Below are 23,981 nucleotides of genomic sequence, written 5' to 3' on the forward strand. Positions count from 1 at the left end.
AAAGGTTGCCTTTATTTTGGCTTTGGAAAGAGGCTTGGAAATGTATGGAGGGATACGATAATAGGCTATGCTGTCCGGCTATTTTATTATTGAAAGTTTAGTTGTTGATTTTTTAAGGGCCTTCCGGGTAGCTCATATGAATAGAAAGGAGGTGTCTAAGCTTCTGCCTGAGTGCAGGTGGGAAGAGGAATCCTGCGTGCCTGGAACAGGAATCACCCAGGCACATACTGCAGCTTTTATGTGGGCGCTTTTTTATGTATTTACCTATTTCCAGTACATGCATGGCCTTTCTATGAGAAATACCGCAGAGCACTTGAGCAACGTGCATCCACTTGTACACAACACCAAATAAAACATCAGTAAAAATATCCCCATTAAGAAAAAAAAGCTAATTGCAACCTCAGAGCTGATGTCTAGGACAGTGTTTTTCAAACCTGGCAACTTTAAGATGTGTGGATCAACTCCCAGAATTCCCTAGCCAACATACTGGCTGGGGGAATTCTGGGAGTTGAAGTTTATTTAACTGATATAATAAACTTCTCTAAAGACAAAATGTAAGTACAGTGACCGTATGCCCTTTATTATAAAGGACATTCCTTTATTTCAGAAAGCTATCCTTTAGATTCATTTAATTTAATTATTTATTTTCTTGGTTTTGCTCTTGAATTTTCCTTTGCAAAGCAAAGTTATAAACTTAAACAAATATATGCAAGGACTGAATGAGATCGCAGCCATCTGGATTTTACTTATATTTAGTAGCTATGTGAAATAGTTTTATATGGGTGGTGACCCACACACACACACACGTGTGTGTGTGTGTATCCTTCTAAATCTCTTTCAGATTTGCCCCCTTTTCAGGTTTGTCCTTTATTTTTTCCAAGGAAATATTGTCACTTTAAATATGATCAACTGTAAATACAGTTTACAGCAAAGATGATGCCTTATTGATTTTTTTACTTACTAACTTAAAACATTTATATGGCCACCCATCTCACAACAGTGACGCTAGCCAGCATACAGAGATTAAAACAGCTACAAACAATAAACCATGATGCCTAAAGTAAATAATGCATCCCAATCATTTTTTTTAAAAAGCCACATCAGCAGCAGAACTTGCCTACCCTCCTGGCCCAAACCCAAGGTCTTTAAAATTGCTTTGATTGTCCAGCCTAAAACAAAAGAGAGAGCTCAAACTTCTTGTAGAATTGAAGTCACTGCAAAAACTTGATTGTGTCTCTTTTTTACAAGGTTTCGTCCTGGGCTGAGCCAAAAGTGCTGTTCAGCCAGCCAGTTTTCTGATAGAAAACGATTGATTGACTGAGTGCCCACTTATGTCACCGCTTTGCTTAACAACCGAGTTGCTGGTCCCAATTGTGGTCGCTAAAGGAGGATGACCTGTAGTAGGCATCAGCTTTCATGAGCTGCAAAATGGGTAAAGGGGCTCCCCTTCTGCTTGCTTGCTTGCTTGCTTGATTACATACCCTCAAGTCATTGTTGACTCCTAGTGACCACATGGATAGATTTTCTCCAGGAGGATCTGTCCCCAGCCTGGTCCTTCAGGTCTTCCAAGGGTGCCCCCATCGCCACTGTGACGGAGTCCATCCCCCTTGCTGCTGGTCGTCCTCTTCTTCTCTTTCCTTCCATCTTTCCCAGCATTAGGGTGTCCGAAGTAGGATATTTACTGTTCCCATTGCATATCCATGGTGGGATTCTGCAGCCCCTGTTCTGGGTTGCCTTCAAATGGTGGTGGTTCCATTTATGGTGTGCTAGGCGAGTTAAGGAATGGGGTTAGTGGATTCCTCTGCATCCCATCCCATCCCATCCCATCCCATCCCATCCCATCCCATCCCATCCCATCCCTTCCCTTCCCTTCCCTTCCCTTCCCTTCCCCTCCCCTACCTATCTATCCATCCATCATCTTATATCCCTTCCCTTCCCTTCCCACCAAACATCACCAGCCAGTGAGAAAACAGCCACCAGTCCTTCTACTTAACATGGGATGGAGGGTAATTTTGCGAGATTTAGCCCTTGCGAGTTTCAACCACCCGTCAAAATTCACTCCTGGCTTTGTGCAAGCGTTTTGGGCAGATGGACCAGTTAACAGCTGATGGTGGACCAGGCGAGAGACCCAGCTATTTCTCTCTTGGTCCACTAAGGAAAGATATTCTTGCACTGTTAGGTGTAACCTAAAATGATCCTGAAGCTTGGCTTAGTCTTACTCTGTTGTGCCTCTGCCAAATTTAATCCTTCCACCAGATGGCACTCAGCTTCCTAAGATGATGAACTAAAGTGAACTTGAGGGTTCTTCTGCTTGGTTTAAGTCAGTTTTTTTCAACCTCAGCAACTTTAAGACGTGTGGCATGCTGGCTGGGGAATTCTGGGAGTTGAGGTCCACATGTCTTAAAGTTGCTGAGGTTGAAAAAAACTGACTTAAGTTTTTTCGCAGGCTGAGTCTGGCTGGAAATGAAGCTGAATTTAGAAATTTATTTTTCGATTTCAATCCTTTGCTCTGCTTTGGCAACAGACAGGGATTCTGCCTGGTGGACAGTTACCACAGCTCCTGATTGATGGATTCCCCTGTTTTTTTTAATCACAAAGACCTGTGAGGGTCTTTGAAGACATATGTTATCCACTGATAGACCTTTGTATGAGCCTGTCTCAAGTGACCCCTTCAGAAACACTTTGTCCATCTTGGAAAAAAGCAGAAAAACACCAGTTTTATTATTCTTCCAGTTACTTGAGTTAGAAAGGAAACTAATAGAATTCTAGTCAATTTCACCCAGGTGTACATTTTTGAAAAAGTTCCTCCAGTCCCAGTAAAGCTGTTAAAACAAGCAAAAATCCCATCATTTCACAGGTCACTTGTGAATCTGCAGAAAAAAGAAATCCCAGCTTTTCAAGTTTCCACCAGTGGACTAATGAAACAAGTAAAAAAAAACACAGAGGTTCACTTGCCCAGTATGGGAGGGTCCTCAAATGGGTTGGGTGGCTCAGCAGCCCAGGATGAAACGACCATAAAGGGCACTGACCAGTGACTAGAGGGGCGGTGGGATTTCCACCACAGCTCATGGTAGCTAACTGAAGCAGAAACATTTGCCTACAACAAAATAAAGCCCCGCAACATACAACGTAACACCCTTTATACTAGCAGAATTCAGCAAGAACTACTTTAGATGCAAGGCCAAAGATCGCCTTCCAAGTGGGCTAGGGGCAGTTTGAGGATAATGTTATGCATTCCTATCCTGGAAAAATTATTAGTGGGCTGACTAAGGACCTTTCCCCACTTTATGGGTGTTATTTTTGTTTGAGCATCACACCAGAAGCCTCAAGACCTCCCTGCCCCTGAGGGGGCGCTGTAGAATTTTGTATTAGAGTGGTTATATTCACTATATGGTGGTACCTATGCCAGATTAATTTCAACAAGAACAAAACAGGTGTATAGTGCCTCCCTGTGGTCAGTCATGAATACAACCATGGTAATGATATTTCTTCCAGATCTCTGCTGAGAGTGTCAGAAAAACCATTAGCAAGTCTGCTGGGAGAGATATGAACATGCACCTGCTCTTTCATACACACACACAGACCCATGCACACACATGCACCCTCATGTATTGATTCTGCCTTTGGCTCTCTGCTGTTCTGAAATAGAAAAAGAAACTCCTTGTTTGCAGATCTGTAATTAGCCTTTCTTGAGAATATATGACTATCTGACAGTTATTCTTTCGCAAGAAAACTGATGACGTTACAATAGTGTGATTGATGAGGGAACCTAAAGTTCTGTGCGCTGAGAGCCTGCAGGAAGGGGAATGGCGAATGTTATCTGCAGATAAGGTTCGGTAAGTTACTTTACATTAGTTTGCGCTATGTTTGCGACGTGGCTTATTTATACAAAATGCACCCATTGAGCTGCCTGCCTATTGCTGGCAGCTAAACAGATGTCCAAACCACCAAAGAGCCTTGGATGGGTTTGATCTTCAGCTTGACTCAGAGGTCTGCAGGGAATTTAGAAGGCTCCCTTGGATGGGTTAAGCACCATGGGTGGGGGAATTCAGGCACCCCGCATTCACACCCTCTGAGTCAATGATCAAGCAGAATTAGCTAGAGAAATGATTGAGCCTTTCAGTCATCCACTAGAAACAGAACGTCCTCACGGGGAACTCCCCACCAAATTAAATTATTGCAAGTTTGAGGGTTGATGGGGATTATCCCAGTGAAGTCGTTCCAAGTCTGTGTGCGTGAGTCTAGGGCCACTGTGCCCGTGGTGTTTGGGCCACTTCTGGATTAGATATGGGCCTCTGTGGTCCCGCAATATTGTTGCTCTGTGCCAGCTAAACCATTTTATTTCTGGAGCAATTGCAATCTGACAGAAAATGCACTGGATCTGCTTTCCCATAGCAAGGCTGGAACTGGGCTTTTTTCCCCATTGGTGTGAATGGATCCCCCTATTTCGCCACAGCAAAAGCCTCTAGCGAGCATTTGAGATGGTCGTAGAGGTGAACAAGGCAATAGGACAGTTGAGAACTGGAGTAGGACCAGAGGCACCCAGGTTCCCATCCCTTCTCAGCCATGGACAGTACAGATAGTCCTCACTTAACAACCATTTGTTTAGTGATGGTTCGGACTTATGGTAGTGCTGGAAAAACTGACTTACGGCCAGTCGTCACATGACCGTCGGAGCGTCCCCACGGTCACGTGATCACAATTTGGGCACTTGGCAATCAGTTTGCATTTATGACCATCTCAGCGATCCATGGTCACATGATCGCCATTTTTGACCTTCCCATCCGGTTTCTGACAAGCAAAATCAATGGGGAACCACATGATTTGCTTAACGACTACGTGGTTTTCTTAATGCCTGCGGTGATGTGCTCAACAACTGCTGTGAAAAGGTGTAAAATTGGGTTGGATTCACTTAATGACTGGTTTGCTTAGCAACCAAAATTCCGGTCCCAATTGTGGTTGTTAAGCGAGGACTACCTGTAACAGTGACTCTGGGGCAGTCACTCCCTCACTGGTGCTTTTAATTTCTTCATAAACAATCTCAATTTTTTTATTACCGTGAGATGGGCAGATTTGTGAATGATGGAGGGTGAAAATCGGAAATCATGGGGAGGAGCTGCAGAAGAAGTTCTTTAAACTGGGTGGACAGTCAACCAGATGGCCAACGTTGTTCAATTTTAAAAGTGCGGATTGGGGCAAAAGTACAGATTAAAAGATTTCCATCGAGGCCGAGAGATTCTGAGCTGTCTGTAACCAACCAGGAGAAAGATTTTGGTTCCTTCACGGATTGACTTGATGCAGCAGCTGTGATGATGAAGGCTAACGAGGAGCTGAAAAGGGACTGAAAATAAAACGCCAACACTGTAATGCCTTTATACAAATATACGGTGTATCCATACCCAAAACAGGCTGTAACAGAGGTGGACAAAATGCAGAAAAGGGGTAAGCAGATTTATTAAGGGGCTCACAACATTTCTCTGCAAAGATGGTTTGGGATTCTATAGCTTGGCGAAAAGACAACCCAAGAAGGTTGTCCAGATGTAGAACCTCATGCACTGATGGAGAAAGTAAAGAGAGTAAAGGGCATAATTAACCTGTGGAATTAATGATTCCAGGACCTGGTGATGGCTGCTAACTTAGGTGGCTTTAAAAGGGGGTCGGATAAATGCATGAATTTATTCATCAAGGGCTCTTAGTTTCGAAGACTTGGTGTTGCCTCTGGGGTGGGGACACGTCTGGCATACCTTCAGATACTAGTTGCAAGAGGTGAAAGGAACATTTATGGAATCTGCAAACGCTACGAAGTTGGGTAGGGTAGTGCATATCCTAGAAGACAGGAGTACAAATTATATTGGTCGATGAAGTGGGTTGAAAGTATTGATATGACATTCAGCAGACGCTTAGAACACAAACACTATGATATCTGGCTGGATAACTGTCCTTATGAAAAGGACCTTGGAAGTGCCACTGACTGCAAACTGAGTATGTGCCAGCGGTGTGATGTGGCTGCAAAAAAGTCAAATGCAATTCTAGGCTGTAGCCACAGAAGCATAAAATGTGGATCAGTGTTCCTCAAACTTAGCAACTTTAAGCTGTGTGGACTTCAACGCCCAGAATTCCCCAGCCAGCATTGGGGAATTCATCTGCACATCTGGAAATGGACTCAAATATTCACAAGGGAAGCATTTAAACTTGGTTGTGCATGCCCCAAGCCAAGGTTTTTCTACACCACCAAGACCAAGTATGTACATTTGTCTTCTGAGCTTTTGAGGGGCATGGGGAAGAAATGTGTGCCAACTCATAGGTTGGAAATTCACCTCTGTAGTTCATTTCATCATCCAGGACACCCATTTCTTTAAAACACTCAGCCAGCTTTTGCCTTGCACTTTGGCACTTTTGCTTTTTCCTTGACTGTGCAAGAGGACAGAAGGTGGACATTGCAACCCTCAAGGGCTGGTGGCTTTGTTCCAGTGCTCCAGAGAGGTAACGCTTGCAGCCATTCATTTGTATCTAGCTGATGGGAGGCAAATGTTTACCCACCATTTGCTCCGGCAAAGGAAGTGGCATTTCCAGAGTATACATTGTACAGTCACTCAGAGACCAAGAACAGCTGGCTGTCCACATCGCTGTCACTTGCAGGAGGAAGACGTAGAAGGAAGTGAGAGAGAGAGGGAGAAGACTGCAGTTTAAAAGTCAGGGACTGAGACCGAGAGAGCCTTTTAACATCTTTTTAATTATTTTTTAAGGTTTATAATGCAAATTCATCCTGAAGAATTTCACACTTGCAAAATCCCTGCTCTTGTATTGAGAATTACAGTCCAAAGTAGCCTCTCTGCTCTTGCTTGCCCTATTCTGATGAAGAAACTAATTTGTGTGCTGTCTTCTAAATCCTGGAAGATTTGAGACAAAGCAAAGTCTCTCCCTCCCTCCCTCCCCTTTTTCCTTCCTCTTTTTCCTCCCTCCCTCCTCCCTCCCTTCCCCCTCCCTCCCTCCCTCCCTCCCTCCCTCCCTTCCTTCCTTCCTTCCTTCCTTCCTTCCAACTAGAACTCCGTGGGAGAAGGTGATAGCAAATACATACTGCTGCCAAGGAAACTACATGGACTTATCCATGAAGTCATTCAGTGATCACACAATGTTGGGCTCCCCACAGAGAGTGGCTTTTTCTTTCAATGTTTCCTGAACTGGCCGTGTGAACCATCACAGATGCCCTAGCCTCCATTGAATGCAACCTTAGATCTTGTCTGGCAACCCTCCATCCGCAAGCCATCTGAAGCTACCTTCTATGCAATCTCTGTCATGCAATCTGGGTACTTGGAGTGGCGCATGGACATGCAGGGCGATCCATCTTTAAAATGTGGGTCAGCGTACTTTAGGCCAGTGACCAGTGATAGTTTCCCACCAATGACTATCAAAGGGAGGAGCTCTTGTGGGACTCGGTGAACCTCCCTTTGCAACTAGCAGTAATTTCGTCCAGCAACAGACAAGTTTCATGTTTGCATTAGTCAAGTCATGGTCGACTCATTCCAGCTGTTCCCACCAAACAGTCCCATGAAAACACAGATAAACTTACAGATTCAGGTTGATTTAACTTGAATCATCCTGTTCAACCTGGTAGTACTGAGCTGACCTCAACTGATATCAACAAGCTAACCACAGATGGGACTTAGTTAGAACTTGGACTGGAAATCCTGGAGCATCAGACTAGACTCCAAGATTGAAAAAACACCCCAGATGAATGCCCTGCAAACTGCTTCCTCCATGTTGCCGGAAACCAAAATCCTCATGTTGCACTGCTCACACTCAGCCATTGTGTTCACTAACCATTAAACTCAACTGAAGGAAACTTTATCTGCTCCTCAAATGAGACTCCGCAATGAAGAATGGGTGCAAAATCTCTCCCCTTCTCAGTAAGGGCAAGAGGACTGTAGGGACAGCTCCTTGCGTTGTGGGGGAAGTCACCTAACATTTCTTCTGAGCAGGTGGTAGACCAACCACGTCAGTTTGCTAGCATGGTCTCCTGTTTTGGCTGGGTGTGGCTGGTTGCAAGCCACATTATTCCTCTCAGGGAGTGGCCCACAACTGTGGCTGGCCATAGGGCCATGGCAGACTTAACAGCTGCTATACAGGCTGTCTTCTGCAAATCTACTTTGTTGGTGGGTTCAGCTCAGAGGTGGAGTTTTGTAGAAGAAAAGAAGTTGTGGTTGAGGAAAAGTAGTGGGACAAAATGGGACAGAACCACCAGAGCCATAACTCTGTCCTATTTTTTCCAGCCCTTGCCCACCACTTCCCCTGTGGCTCTGATCCTCCCACCCTGCCATAAATTTGCAAAATCCTCATAGCTCCCAACCAACCATCTGTACCCACTTCTTCCCTTCCGCCCAATTTCTTGGAGCTGCCATTGGTTCTTACTTCCCCTTCCTTCTCCTTTTCTCTGGATCAATACCCTTGGTGCTAGCGGGGGGTCCATGGGGGAGAAGTGTGTGGTCCCAGCCTCCATCTTGACTTTTTAAAACCCCTTCTCCCCTGTGAATGCCTCTGTTTCTTGGGCTGTCTTCCTTCTTCTATAAAATCCATTGTCCCATTAGCTAATTGACTGGAGGCCTATTCTTTTCAAGCTGAAATGATTCTTCAAATGGAAGTTGAGATGCCATAATTTTTGCAAACCATGACGAAGAGCTGAGAGCAGGGCCCAGTGTAGCAGTTACTCCCTTCCCAAGCATGTCTGGTTGCCATTCTCTTTCTGGAGTTTGTCACCAATGTGGATACCGGATCAAACAAGCAGGAGTGTAGGTCCAGAAGATGAAATATTGAAGTTTGGAGGGCACACCAGCTCCAGAACTGGTCCTGATTCGTCTGGGTTGTTGTTTTCTCAGCCAAGGACCAGAATTATGATAACTTGAACAACAGTGTCTAGCTGTCCTCTTTGATGAGAGCTTTCCCATCATCTGGGGGATGTGTCCTCCAAAGAGATGTTTTGAACCATTGTGGGCCTTCTACATCTCAAGCACCAGCAGATTTCTGCAAGGTATTCACGGACTTTTCTGTACCCAAATACCATCACGTAGGAGCTGGCTGAATAATATATGCAAGAGAGCATGCCATACAAGGCACTGAGAAAGCTGTTCTCGATATTGTTCCTATTGTACCCCAGGACGATAGTGAGCCAAACCATGTCATTAGAGATCCAGCAAACCACATAAATGGAGAGCAGAGAAAGCAGGATTTTGGTGGCCTGGGCTGTGTGTTTATTCCACCTACTGCCTATGGTGGAGGAATAGGCTTTGACCTTTCTGTTGTGCTTCCAGAGCAGATCTATGATGAAGCCATTGAGGATGATGACCAGGAGGATAAGGACCAGGTCCAGGCTGATGGATGCGTAGGTGGTAAATCTCATGGCAAAGCTCTCTGTGGATCTCAAGCAAGTAGAAGTGGCCAGGAAGGTGACAGACTTATTCCTCTGGACGCCTGTCTCCTCATACTGCAAATAAGGGACTTGCAAGAGGACGCTGACCACCCAACAACCAGCAAGGGTGTTGTTGACGTATCGGGCCTGATGCCTGTAGATGAACTTTGCCCATCGGTGGTTGGGCCTCCGGATCTTGATGAGGTGGAGGAAGCTCAGGTTTTCCACTGACCAGATGCTGATCAGCCTCAGCGTGTGGTACGTGTAGAGGAGGACCCTGCAGCTCTCCTCCCCAAAGACTCTGGTGCTGCTGAAGATGAGCATCCCAGGAATGGCTTTGTAGCAGCAGAGGAAGAGGTTCACCAGGCCCATGTTGACGATGATGCGATCCAGAGGTTGGAGCACCTTGTGCCGGATGGCATGGCTGAGGAAGGCGAAAAGGACTATGAGGTTGCCGATCATGCCAATGAAGGAAGAGAGATAGATCAGGATGGACATAATGAACATGAAGTTGGGTGCCATCGTGATCCATCCAGCTTTGCTTTCACACACTCCCTATCCAGGGGACAGCAGTCTCCTCCTTCGGCTCCAGAGATTGCAGGAGCCCGGGCACATCACTCTTCCTTCTTGGCCCGCCTGTCCAAGAGGGTTCTCCCCTTTTGGCCCATGAGAGCCATGGGTTCTTTTATAAGCCCTCTCTCCTCACCGCCCATTTGCAGCCCTTGAGTTACTCGGAGCCACAATTACTCTGCTGTTTGTCTAAGCAGCCGTTATCTCAATTTGCTGAAAGGGTCAGGAATAAAGCTGATTAGCCATGGACTGATTGAAAGCGTGCAAGAGCTGGCAGGATGGAGAAGAAGGGGCGGGGGAGGACCAAGATGGGAAGTTTGATCAAAATGGCCTTTTTCTCCTGTCGCCGAAGTCAACCTTCTCCTTCCTGGGGTCTTCTGAAAACCTACTGAGACGACAACCCCACAGACTTTAACACGGTATTCAAAGCACTGATCCCCCCCCCCTAAATAAAACCATCATGGGCAATCTCACCTTTGCGTCAGTTCTCAGATAAAGCATTTGATTTTTTTTAATGCAATCCATATATTACAAATTCTTCCCACCCCCACCCCACCGTAAAGTCAAATTTCCTTTAAATGGAGCTGAACTCATCTATTTTCTGTTCTTTTCCTTGGAGAAATATTCATTTAAACTCACATTGTTCCTGTATTTTATCACTTGTTTTATCACATCCTGCATTTTTATCTTACAATTTTATCTCTATTTTTTCTTACCGTATTTTATCGTATTTTATCTCAACATAGTATATTCTAGTTAATTTTACTCTTTTTAGCTGTTTTATGGTATCACATTTTATATTTTATAGTGGCTGATGCCCAACTTTCTGATACGGTCATTTGACTAATCAATAAAGTTATTCATACTTCATATTGTTCTTTTCCAACTTCATGGTCTAGCCTTCCTCTCTGGGATTTCCTAGTGGTCTCCCATCCCCAGGGGTAAAGAGGCTCTTCTGAGATTACTAAAGACTGACAAGGTGCTTCTGCCCTGTGGAACATGCTGCCCCGCAGGTGAGGCTAGCCCCATTGCTCCTGACCTTCTGGAGGAGCCTGAAGACCTGGCTCTGCCACCTTGCTTAGGGCGAGGAGGGGAGTGGCTGCACATGGGGATGGCTGGTGCCTTAGAGCGCTCCTCCCATGTATGGACTGTATCAGACCTTCCTGCCACTTGGATTTTATTCCTATTTTTATTTTATTTTTATTTTATTTATTAAGAGTAATTATATATTTATACATTGTATTTATATTTTACGCTTGTTTTTAATTGGCAATTTTATTGTAAACTGCTCAGAATTCCTCCGATGGGAGGAGATGGGTGGGGATAAATTTAATAAATATGTAAATAAATAAATAGTCTGGATAGTGGACATTGTAATCCCCAGAGACAGCAGAAGAAAAGAGAAAGAACTGGAGGAAATCACAACACATGAAGACCTGCAAATAGAAATAGGACGACTGTGGCGAAAGCAAGCAAAGGTAATACCAGTAGTAATAGGCGCCTTGGGTGCAACTTCAAAACATCTGGAGCACTGCTTGAACTCCATCAGCATTGACAAAATCACCATCAGTCAATTGCAAAAGGCAGCTTTACTTGGAACAGCACACATCCTGCGACAATACCTTTGACACAGTCAAACAACAACATCTGCCTATCCCAAGTCCTTGGGAAGGACTCGATAAGTGGACAAAAATGCCAAATACAGTCTAAACATCTGGCTGACTGTGAGACCAACCAGAATGATGATTTCTGTTTCTCTTTGCTGCCACCTACTGGTCAACTCTATGTTTTGCAGCCCAGACACAATATCTGTTTTTGGAGGACTTTTTATGATTATTTTTGGAGAGGGGGAGCTTTTAGGGCATTTTAGGGGGTGTAGGGTATGTCTCCCCCCACTCAGAGGAGCTTTAGCTTGGAGCTGTTTAAAAAAAGTATTATTATTATTATTGTTGTTATTATTATTATTATTATTATTATTTATTCAATTTATATAGCCTCCTACCTCACATTCATGACTCTGGGCAGCTTACAATTAAAACATAAACAATACCACAATAAAGCAATAAAGCAACAATACAAACAATGCAAATGTTAAAAACAATTAAAACGATTTAAAACCATACAGGATGCTGTGTTCGGTTTCAGAACCGGCTGTTGAAAAAAAGAAGGGGGGGCGACTCTGCCTGTTGCTGCCCAGCCTCTCCGCACGCTTGCCTCCTCCACATACCCTCCCAAACTTGTCGAGATTTGTGTGTGACATGCAAAGTTAATTACTTTGTGTCAGGCTGCAAGGGGGAAATGTGATTTTTATTAATCAAGTACGCCTCATGGAAGCATATGGGAGCACAGAGAATAACATTCAAACTTTGCAAACAAGGAAAAGAAAAAAAACAACCAACCCACAATAAAATAAAGGAGGATTGTTGCCAGGGGAATAGCAAAACTGGCAAGTGGTGTGAAGCCCCTTTCTCTAATCCAGCTTTTTTCAACCTTTGGACCCTGGAGGAACCCTTGAAATATTTTCCAGGCCTCAGGGAACCCCTGCACAGTCAGGCTCAAATATAGGCCAGAAGTTGCAAAATTATTATATTCGTTTCATGGGTAGGCCTGTCTATATGCGTTAACAGTGTTCTTAAACTGAAAATAAAGAATGAAACTTACCTCTTTAATGTGAAGTTGCCTGAATTTGAAATGATTTTTTAAATAAATTGTGATCTTCCAGGGAGCCCTTAGTGACCTCTTGCAGAACCTGAGGGTGCCACCGAACCCTGGTTGAGAAACCCTGCTCCAATCCCTCGCTTCCTTCTCCATTTTTTCAGAAAGGAGCCCTTTGGAGTTCGGCAGGACACAGATAGGTAATGTTTAAAAGCATGCACCTTTAAAAGGTTATTTGGGGTGCGATTGGTGGAAAATCTCAGATTTATTTGGAATTATCTTCCCAGGTAATTGGAAAGAGTGTTGAGCCAGCTCGTTGTCTCTCTTTCTTCCTCCAGGAGATGAAAATAGGGGTGCAAAAATCTGGATGACTTAAAAAACAAAAACCAGGAAATGTTCCAACGTTTTTAAATGGGTGTTGTAATAAAGGTTTCACACTGTTGAAGCAAAAAACCAACCAAGGCATGGTAGAACATATTTATTCTGTATTTAATTTAGATCCCACCTTCCCTCTAGGACAGTGTTTCTCAACCTTGGCAAGTTTGAGATGGGTGGACTTCAACTCCCAGAATTCCCCCCACCCACCCATCTTAAACTTGCCAAGGTTGAGAAACACCATCCTAGGAAGTGAAGGCTGTATACATAGACTTCCCTCCCTCATTTTTTCCTAGCACAACACTCCTGTGAGGTGGGCCAGGCTGAGAAAGCGTGACTGGCCCAAAGTTACCCTGTGTCAGCCCTACAAGGTAGACCAGACTGAGAAACCAAGGCCATGTAGGTCAGGACTACTTTTATTGTAAAGCTATATATAGTAACAGAATCTTGAAAGTCTGAATGACCTTCCCCCTCCCTCCCTTTATCTTCATGTGAACTAGGGAAGAGCTTGTCTGAGATATTTACTCATGTTACTTTCTTGGCCCGGGCTCAAGCCCCTCTTATCTAGGCTGACCATGGGACAGTCCCGTTTTTTTAACATTTCCAGACCGTTCCATCATTTTAATATAAATGTCCATTTTGTCCTGTTTTCTTAAAAACCTTACTTAAACATTTGAAAGTTCCCATGAACGTGTCAGAATGCAGTCTGACTTTGAGTGGAAGGAGGGGGAGCTTGGCAGAAACGGTGGGAAAAAAGCCGCAGAGCTCGACACAGCAGGAAACCTAAAAAGGAAAAAACAGGATCGGCTGATAGGCGGTGATCAAAGGGCGAGCCGATTGGCTCCTGCCTTGAAATGGCAGGAAGAAAAGAACGTAGAAGCACGGCCAGAGGAGGAATGGCTTGTCGGGGACAACCGCCCACTAGACTCTCCAGCCCAGCCTTGCCTCTTGCAAATGAAGGAATCCGAAGATTCCCAGCCCGAGAAAACTGGAGAAGTTCCTGCCTGCCGATCCAGCCCGTCGCCCAGCCCTGCCCCGTTTTGCCATCCCAATGTCCCGTTTTTGTCTCAGGGAAATATGGTCAGCCTACTCTTACCTGACTGTAGACGGAATGAGTTTTAACACGTGTGGCTGCTCAGCAGGCACAAACCTGATGAAGTTCTAAGAGAAACCTGGTGCTGACCCACAGTTTAAGAAGCCCTGCTCTTACCACTGCACCACACTACACCACAGCTGAGCCCCTCCCTTTCCTCTTTTGGATGAAGCAGACCAAAAATGTAATTTTTGCTGCTGTCCTAGGAAAGCCGATGGCAGGTACAGCCACATCCCATAATAGGAGACAAATGCACCCCTCATTTCACGGAGGGACTGGTTAACTCAGCTTAAAACCAGGCCTAACTGAAGCTTTTTAAATCAGACACACCCCAAATGACATAATGCAATGGGACTCTGATGCCCACTGCAGTCTTTGATTCTGGTGCCACCTAGTGGTCATTGTTAGGTTTGGATACATGCACACATTTTAAGGAACGATTTGTCAGGGTGTTATTTTAAAAAGCAGATTAATCCAGAGTGTCCCCAGAGTGTGGTCCAAAAAGTGAAGGTGCAATCAGTTTCAATCACACTGTTGTGGGTACATCTTGACTTTTTGGACCACCCTCTGGGGCACGCCTGAGATTTGTTAAAAAGAATCCCAGAAAGATTTGTAAACACTGAGCTGGGTTAGGATTTCCCAATGTCATCTCACATGCTTTGAATGCCGAGTTGAAAATTGTGGCTCATGATATGCAAAGGTACATCATTTGGGAGAAAATGCATTCAGACACATTTTTTTAAAAGATAAAATGCACTGAAAATATCTATTTAATTGCATTTCCATGCAAACGTGTGTATTTTTTTTAACAGATTAACACAAACACGGGATGTGAGTGAGTGATCCTGTGAGTGAATGCCTACAAAAGAGATCTCAACGAGTGATTGATTCTTTTATTTATTTATTTATTTTTTATCCCACCTTAGTATGAGTCAGTATTCAAAGATGCCTTTGCTATAAACATTTTACTAGTGAAGGCAAAGACGCCCTTGTGTTGAGTCAAATTGGATTGCTGATGACTTCATAGACATATCTCTGTAGTTTTCTTGACAGCAATAATGGGAACAGTTTATTTATTTGTTTGTTTGTTTATCTTTTATTGATTTGTTATAATTAAACAATTCATTTATTATTATTTATTTATTATTTTATTGATTAAACATTTTTAAAGCACACAATAGCCAAACTCTCTGGCTGATTTATAATAAAACACTCTTTCAAAAAAGTACAATTTGAATAAAAACTTGGAAATAAAATCAAAGACAATGCAAAATGAGAACATTGTATAAACTAGGCAGTGGCAAGGCAGTCATTCAAAATGGATTTTTAATCCATTCAATCGTGTCCGATTCTCGGAGACTGCCTGGACAAGTCCCTGCAGTTTTCTTGACAGGTTTTTCAGAAGTGCTTTGCCATTGCCTCCTTCCTAGGGCTGAGAGAGAGGGACCGGCCCAAGGTCACTCAGCTGGCTTTGTGCCTAAGGCAGGACTGGAACTCATGGTCTCCCAGTTTCTAGCCTGGTGCCTTAATCACCACACCAAACTGGCTCTCTAATATGAATTAAAGTACCATTAAAAGTCAGTTAAAAGCCAATTTAAAAAGCCTGGGAAAATAGAAAGGTTTTCACGTGCCGCTGAAATGATGTTAATGTGGGTGCCCGGTAAGGCCCTCTGGGGAGGGAATTCCATCAACAGCGGGCCACCACAGAAAAAGCTTTCTCCCTTGAGGTAACCTTCTTCATCTATTTTGAGGGGGGACAGACCAGGAGGAGGACTTCGTTGTAAGATCTTAAGATCCAGGTAGATACATACGTTTTATCGCTCTCCTGGATTTTTTTAAACTTTTCAGTCTAGCCTAGAGCAGTGGGAATTCTGGGGGTCTCCCATCCCTGCTTAACTTTTTCAAGGAAAGCTAGCGGATGCATGCAGAAGATCCAGAAAAAGAGAAAAGCACATGGGCCACCCCTCCAGCTCCATACCATCCAGCTGAACTCAGACTTGCTTTTAAGATTCGGTAGAAAAACAAATTACTCTAAAGCTAAGATGGAGTTATTTGCACAGGATTTTTGGAGAGCCAGCCAAGAAAGGGTGAAACGTCTTGTCCATTTCCTTACTTCCCCTACAAGGGATTCTCTTCCCCCATAATAGCATTAGAAAGGAAACATGGCATCAATATATATGCTTCTCTTTGGTGCCAGTTGTCCCTAAATAATTTCAAACATTTTGTTTAAGGAAGAAGTGTGAGAAACCCTGAAGCTTAAAATAATTTTTAAGCTGGACTTAACCTAATAAAGGTAGCACACCTGTGAAGATGTGATCCTGAATTCGGTTATGGCACTCAATGGAGCCATAAAGGTTTTCACAAGGTGGCAGCAGAAAACACCATTCTAACATGAAACAGGAAAGGTCATGTTTTTTATGGCAGGCCAAGGGTCTAGATCAGCCTTCCCTCCAGATGTGTGAACTTCAACTCCTAGGATTCCCTAGCCAGAATTTGGGGAGTTGAGAGTCCAAATATCTGGACTTCACATTGGTGGAGGCTGCTGTAGATGTATCCAAAGGTAAGAGAAGCCTCTTAGATACTCTTGATGATGTCCAGTACATTGAGAGAGGAGGCTTTCAGAAGGACTGTGATCATATTTCCCTATGCTCAAGAAGCTGTATGGATCCCAAGAGGTGATCCCTACTAGCCTTTCCTAACTTGCCACTTTCCAGATGTGTGGGACAACAAATTGCTTAGCTCCCAACCAGCACGGCCAGCTGTCTAGGACTTAGAAAGTGGCTACAACAGACAATCTGTCCAGCAGGAAAGCCTCAGGTGCAAATGAAATGCCAATGGAACTGTTTAACATTGTAGGAACAAGGACATTAAAATGCTAACAGCAAATAAGGAACAAGACCATGGGGCCCAGAGACCGAAAGATGCAGTGTGTAAGAATGGACTTGCAGGAGAATCGGCTAATTGTAAAGCTATTGTACCCATTCCTTGTGGGTGTAGAAAGTTTTGTTTAAGCCTTACCCAGAAAGCTAAAGGCATACATGGAAAGAGAAGTGGCAAATGAACTGTCAGGTTTTAGAAAAGGCAGGGGGATACAGCATCAGATAACTAACTTGAAGTATAGGAGAAGATGAGAATTTAAGAAGGCAGTTTATCTTGACTGATGACAAGGCCTTTAGTGGTATAGACATGTGTTGCTTTACAACTTCCTTCCTGCTGCTTTGATCAGATCCATCTAAGTGGTATATAGAAGATAACTGGAGTGCCAGAACACCAGATCATTCTTCTAAGGAATTTTTACAATAAACGAGAATCTATGATAAGAATTCAATTTGGAGAAACAGAGTGGCTCAAGATAGGGCGAAGGATCATAGAATGATAGGGTCAGAAGGGACCTGGAGGACTTCTAGTCCAACCCCATGCCCAGGGCAGGAATCCTCAGATCATCCCAGACAAATGGCTGTCCATTCTTGGCTTGAAAACCGCCACTGATACAGCCCCCACAACTCCAGGAGGCCAACTGTTCCACTGCTTCATAGCTCCTATGGTCAAGTAATTCTTCTTTATTTTGAGTTTGGACCTCCCTCTGTAAAGCTGCCAACCAGTAGTTCTTGTCTGACCCTTGGATTCTAAGGAGAATATAACTACACCCACTTCCCTGTGACATCCCTTCATGTATTGGTAGACTGCTATCACGTCTCCACACAACCTTCTTTCTTTAAGTCAATCTTTAGGCCAAACATACCCAGTTCGTTTAATTGTTCTTCCTAGGATCTAACCTCCGAGCCCTCGCCATCTTTGTTGACCTTCTCTGACTCTTTCCACCTCCACAGCATCCTTCTTGTATTGTGGCAACCAAAACTGGATACAGGACTCCAGGTGTGGTCTGACCAGTGCAGCAAGAATGATCATTGTAGCCATATTTGTTTACCTAATACAGTAACTGCATTGTAAGAAGAGATGAACTGGAGGTTCAATCACCAACAGCTTGAGATCTGCAGATGATACCACTTTCTTAGTTACAAGTGAAGAAGATCTAGAACAGCTCACTGTGAAGGCGACAAACCTGGATTAAATATTAAATGCTAGGAGGACAAAAGAAGTGTCCACCATCATGCCTTGTGAAGTCATGGTTGGCAGTGAAGTGGATACATAATGTTGCTCTCTTCAGCTCAAGGAATGATAATAATGAACGTGTGCAAGAAGTTAAGACATTAATCTTAGGGAAGATGGCATAACAAATTTAGGCAAGATCAAGATGGATAAATATATTGCAAAGCAGATGTGTCTTCAGGGGGTGATCAAAAAAGTCATTTTTTACCGTACACTGTGGGCACAGTTGTTTCAAGGACAAGGAAGATCAGAATAATTAAAGCAATAATTAAAGCAGTGGGTTTTGCAGTGGTAGCCTGCAGCTGTGAAAGCTGGGGATTGAGAAAAGAACAAGAAAAGAAGATAAATATGCTTGAATCATGGACTTGGACATGACTAGTAAGAACACCAAAGACTGAAAGAAGAACCAGTGAAACGGTCTTGATTAAAAACTGGCTGCTGTCCCGAGATGTAGAAGCTCATATATTTTGGGCAAGTGATGTGACAGGATGATGGACTAGAGAAAAAAACGGTGCTTGGCAAGGATGAGGGAAGTAGAAATAGGGGGAAACAATGGAAGGGTTGGATGCCTGGGGTCAAAGGAATGATGGGAAAAGCCATGAGATTGGCACAGCAATTGCATGGTGCACAATTCGGACCTTTAATTTAGCTGCAGCAAAGAAGATTTACTGATTGTGATTTTTAATTATTGTCTCAAATTAGTATTTATCCCAAGAGTGCTGACTTCCCTGATAATCAAGGACAGTTTTCAATCCTCACAGAAGATATGTGCAAGAGGAAATTGGACTCTGTGTGGTTTCTCTTTTGTGCTATTACAAAGGGTGGGAAATGCCAAGCCAAACGTGGATTGAAGGAAAGAACTGAGACCCAGGATAGCACTCAGATATTATCATGGCACTGAGGCAATGTACGTAAGTCTTGGAGGCTTGACTTTGCTGCCATGCCAGCTGTCTTTTGCCAATTCTTAATAAACTATGGACATTATGAGCAGGTGCCCTAGCCAGACTCAGCGGTAAACACCAAAGATTTCCTACCATTAACGCTTCTGCCTGTGTCACTCCCAGGCTATAGACCAGTGTTTCTCAACCTTGGCAACTTTAAGATGTGTGGACTTCAACTCCCAGAATTCCCAAGCCAGTATACTGGCTGGGGAATTCTGGGAGTTGAAGTCCACACATCTTAAAGTTGCCAAGGTTTGAGAAAAACTGCTATAGAGGATGCATGACACATCTTATTTTACTGTAATCTTTATAGGGACTTATAAGACATATTAATTAGGCCCCTCGTAAAAGAACTCCCAGGTAGAAATGGAGATTGGTATATATCTTTTCCTCTTAGCAAAGTAAGAGGCCATTATTACCCAAAGTGTGCCTAAATTTTGACTAGCGGCTATGAGAATGCATCAATGAATATTATGCAGGTGGGCTTTATTAAACACTTTCTTTCTTTTATTTTGTTTTTGGTCTTTTACTTGATATATTCTTATATACTTTTAAATAGCTTTCTGGATCTTCCCCTACTGCTGCATTTATAAATTAAGAAGGATCTTACGCTGGTCTAAAATCACAGTAAAGTTACTTCCTGCTATGGAGAGGTCCGCAGTGTTGAGTAGTTGTACATAAGAGGCATCAGGAACTGAATTCTGGTTGTTTTCCTTACACACTTGTGGGCACCAAATTGGAGAAGAGGCTGCCTAGTCAACTTGGTGTATTGCTGTTATGTTGTAATTTTCTGATGCTTATTCGTGATTCTCGGCAATTTTATGAGATTAATGGTGTTCTTTGGATTATCCTGTTCTCGATCTTGATGTTATTTATTGGTTCTATTATTAAGCCCTACAGATTGGCCTGTTGGCTGTGAATGTGCAATATATAACGGAAGAATACATATGGATTAATTCATTGATCAGCATTGATCGTTGGTGAAATAAAGTTTTTATGTATGTAGTCATAAGGGTAACCCTTGTTTTCCTTCTATCACCAATGCAGAACAAAATAAAGGACCAGGTATTTGAGGCTTCTAAATATGCAACTTTTGACTCCCCTCCACCCCCATCCCTTACACTTTTTGTGCCCTTGGAGGTCTTGATGCAAGACCAGTAGTTTTATTTTCTGCCTGGAGAAAAATGTGTGGAACATTTTTCAGGGATAGGATGAAGTAGCAAATATCTATTGTAAATGCAAAGTGAATGTGAAGTTTTCGGCATGGATGGAGTGACAGAGTAAGATCAGAGGCAGCTGAACTGATGTGTAAAGACACCCTTAGGAACTAGACTCGTTACCACTATACCGTGGTGTAACAGTAAATGTTTATCATGCACAGTAGAATTCAATGTTCATCATTAATATTGGCATGAGCAAAAAGGTCATTGATGATACTTCTGTGGCTGATTAAACCAAACATTCTAATGGATTCTCATAGAGGAGAATTAGTTCCAACCTGAGGCTGCTTCCATAAAGTCAATAAGGACAGGCCCCATTACAGGGAGAGCAATATTGACCCCCGGAGATAGATATGAAAAACTCCACAACTACAGTCTGTGGCAATAATAAAATACTTTTAAAAAGAAAACCAAAAGACAGCCTTAACAAGTTTTGCCCTTGTGGCTCATAGAATATAGAGGGAATGATTTAAATAGACTGCACACTGGGACTTTTACAGCTGTGGAGACTCAGAGCCATTAGTCAATATCAGGGTGGGGTTGTGGGGGGCTGCAGGCTTTGCTAATGGCAATTGCATCTGATTTAATCTCCCAGAGAGTCTTATGAGTCTGGAGACCAGCTTCAAATATGCCTGGATCTTTTCCCACCCTTGAGTCACCCCCAAAATAATTGATAAACAACTAGACATCTTATATCTATCCAGCCTTCAGGCAACATGCTTTACTGGGTTACTGAATTTTCTTACCACGGTCATTGATGATACTTCAGTGGCTGATTAAACCAAACATTCTACCGGATTCTCATAGAGGAGAATTAGTTCCAACCTGAGGCTGCTTCCATAAAGTCAATAAGGACAGGCCCCATTACAGGGAGAGCAATATAACATTATATAATGTAATATATAACATAACGTAATAATCTTAACCCTTTTGAATTTTTCTGCCACCTTTGTGAGCAGAAAAAAACGGATGAAAGATCTCCCGATTTCTCCAGAGGAAAGAGAGGAACCCTGCCTGTTTCTCAGGGACAGGATTCCTTTTAACGGGACCCTGAAAAATACCCATTCTAGGGGTTTCCTTTCAAGGTCTTCCCTCAAATGGAAGTGTGGAAAACCAGAGATTCCTAAGCAGCCACAGATGGGCAGAGAGGATGGAAATGCACTGCAGAGTTGTGATATAAACTCTTTTGTGACATATTTGGGTGCAATGTTGTGCCTCAGGGGCAACACGGAGGTGCTTATGTTGTGGCCTTGTAGTACATGATTCATCATTTTGGCATGCGCTACACAGGGAAGCTTCACACTGCTGGAAAGACAGCTGTGCTGTCAGTAGCAAGACATTCACGCCCAGCCCTTGGCTGCCTTGCCAGGAAATATGTCCAGGAAAGCCACGCTCCGATTTGGCACTGCCCAAATCGGAGTTGACGAAGGTTGACGAAGATGATGGAACTTGCTGAGATGACTAAGCTGACTTCTTTGATGAAAGAAAAGACAATATCTATGTTTATTGCTGACTGGAAACCCCTTATGGACTTTTTGTGTGAGTCAGAAAAAAAATGAACTTATGATTTATGGTTTTGATGATTAGACAGGATAGATTACAGAAAGAACAGAGTTACAGTATCTTGTAACCATGGAGTATGAGGTAAATCTATAATTATACTTTCTGTACAACTGCTATAAAGAAGATTGGAAGCTACTTCTTCGTATCTTTTTTCTTTCTTTTCTATTTTTCTTTCACTTGTTCTTCTCCTTTCTTGCATTTTTAGCTTTCTCTTTGATTTCTTCCCTTTTCCTTCCTTTTTTTAACATTATATTAGCTTGTATTAGTTTTTAGCTTCCTTTTTTTAAAAAAAATCTTTAATAAAAATTATATATTAAAAAAAAAAGGAATGCCACACTCCATCTATCTAAATGTCTCCACTGTTGTGTGACAAATGCCCACCCTTAAGAAGAACCAAAGCATTTGGAGATTTTGCAATGAAGTTACTTTAGTGGCATGCCAGAAAATACAGCGATTGCTGTGCTCCCATCAAAGAATCTGAGAGTTCAAAGAAATAAATGTTACGGAGGAAAGGGGAGAAGGTTGAAGGTGTCACCAAGATGTCATGGATAATTAATTTATGACCCAGAGATGCAAGGACAACAATTAGGTAACATCAGTAGATGATCTTCAATGTTGGTAAGTTGGCTGAACCTTCGCATCGCCAGAGAAGGTTCCTGCCACCCACAATTTACATATCAACCAGGAAATAGCATAAACATTCCTGAGTCAACTGCTCCTTTACTACACTTCCCTCCTCAAGGTCATAGGCTCATTGGTAACGCACGCCCACCACACCACTGTGAACCGAATATAATCAGATTGCTGGCCCAGAGTCTGGTTGGTCCTTACCCAAACTTAAGAAATGTGCATTCATAAAACCCAAACTGAACACTGGTCAGGTTCATGCATACAAATCTCCAGACCACAGTCCTCTTCTTGGAAAGAAACTCCAAAAGCAAATTCTTTGGGGCAGAAAAAGAAACATGGGGGGCAGAATAATTGTTCTGCAGAATTTACACGTCCTGTGTGCCTGTCCACCCAAGACTGATCTAAGAGCACATGAAATGACAGCAACTGCATGCTTTTCAAGCCCCCCTCTGCATTTAGGCCTGCAAATGGGTCTTTATAATTAAACCCCCATGAGAGCACCAAAGCTGATCCTTTGCCGCTGTCAGTGAGCCAACAGCACCACTTAAATATGATATTTTCCAAGGTGTCAAAGTTTGAATGGCTGTAATTTCCCTCCGCTGGTATTATCAGGTGCCAAGCTGGTGAAACAGGGGAAGGTGGGATTGGACAAAGGATAATAAACTGTGGGCATTGTCTTTTATGAAGGTTTTGGCAGGTCAGCAGGGGACTGATGACAGAGAAAAATATTATCCTAATGACCAATCACTTAGGGCACCAGAAGAGACTTAGAAGTGTATCATTAGGCTGATGGCAAAGATGGATGCAGAATGCAGGCCTTGCAAACAGAAGGGAAGCTCTTGAAGGTTGCTGGCACACTCAAGAAACACCTGTTCCATTGTTGGGGTGTTTAATGCCTCCCCTGCCCGTTTTCTACACTCACCCTAAATGACCTGTTCACCAATTGCACACAGTTCTTTTAGACTCTGCCTTTGAACAGCGAAAAGCATCTGTGTCGATGGATTCCTTTTCAGAGGAGGGGGAAATAGAGTGTGGTTTCGATAAATAAGTAATAAATATGTTTCTTTAAAACTTGCCAGATTGTACCCGAACTAGGGGCCCAAGTGGGTGACAGCAACATTGTACTGATTTCTTGCTAAGGGAATCCACCAGGGGAATCCTGCTCAGTTGGAAGCCTAGGAAACAAAGCCAATTCAGAGTGAAGGCAAAGGTTCCTGCATTAGTTACACCGGTCCTCTGGAAGAACAGGACACCACTCTGTGAATGGCATGAGATGATTATTTGAATCACCAGTCTGGCTGACCTATATAACTTAGACACCGAGATCAATCAAAGCCTGTTGCGAGTGAAGGCAAATGTCCCATCATTGACCACATTTGTTCTTCAAGTTACTGGGAACATATTATTAACAATGTGATGTC

The 23,981-nt window shown here is 43.2% G+C and overlaps 1 protein-coding gene across 1 annotated transcript; it reads right to left on the reverse strand.

Moving 5' to 3' along the window:
• Positions 1–8,941: 8,941 nt before the first annotated feature.
• LOC134502411 (vomeronasal type-1 receptor 92) lies at positions 8,942–9,925 on the reverse strand. Its single transcript, XM_063310751.1, has one exon. It carries the CDS (start codon positions 9,923–9,925, stop codon positions 8,942–8,944), a length of 984 nt encoding a protein of 327 aa, XP_063166821.1.
• Positions 9,926–23,981: the final 14,056 nt, after the last annotated feature.

Source organism: Candoia aspera, chromosome 8 (assembly GCF_035149785.1).
Source record: "Candoia aspera isolate rCanAsp1 chromosome 8, rCanAsp1.hap2, whole genome shotgun sequence".
In the NCBI taxonomy this organism is placed as follows: Eukaryota; Metazoa; Chordata; class Lepidosauria; order Squamata; family Boidae; genus Candoia; species Candoia aspera.

Bases quoted from the DNA above. Each gene is read 5' to 3' on its own strand.
- LOC134502411 (XM_063310751.1), bottom strand. From the start codon at position 9,925: ATGGCACCCAACTTCATGTTCATTATGTCCATCCTGATCTATCTCTCT.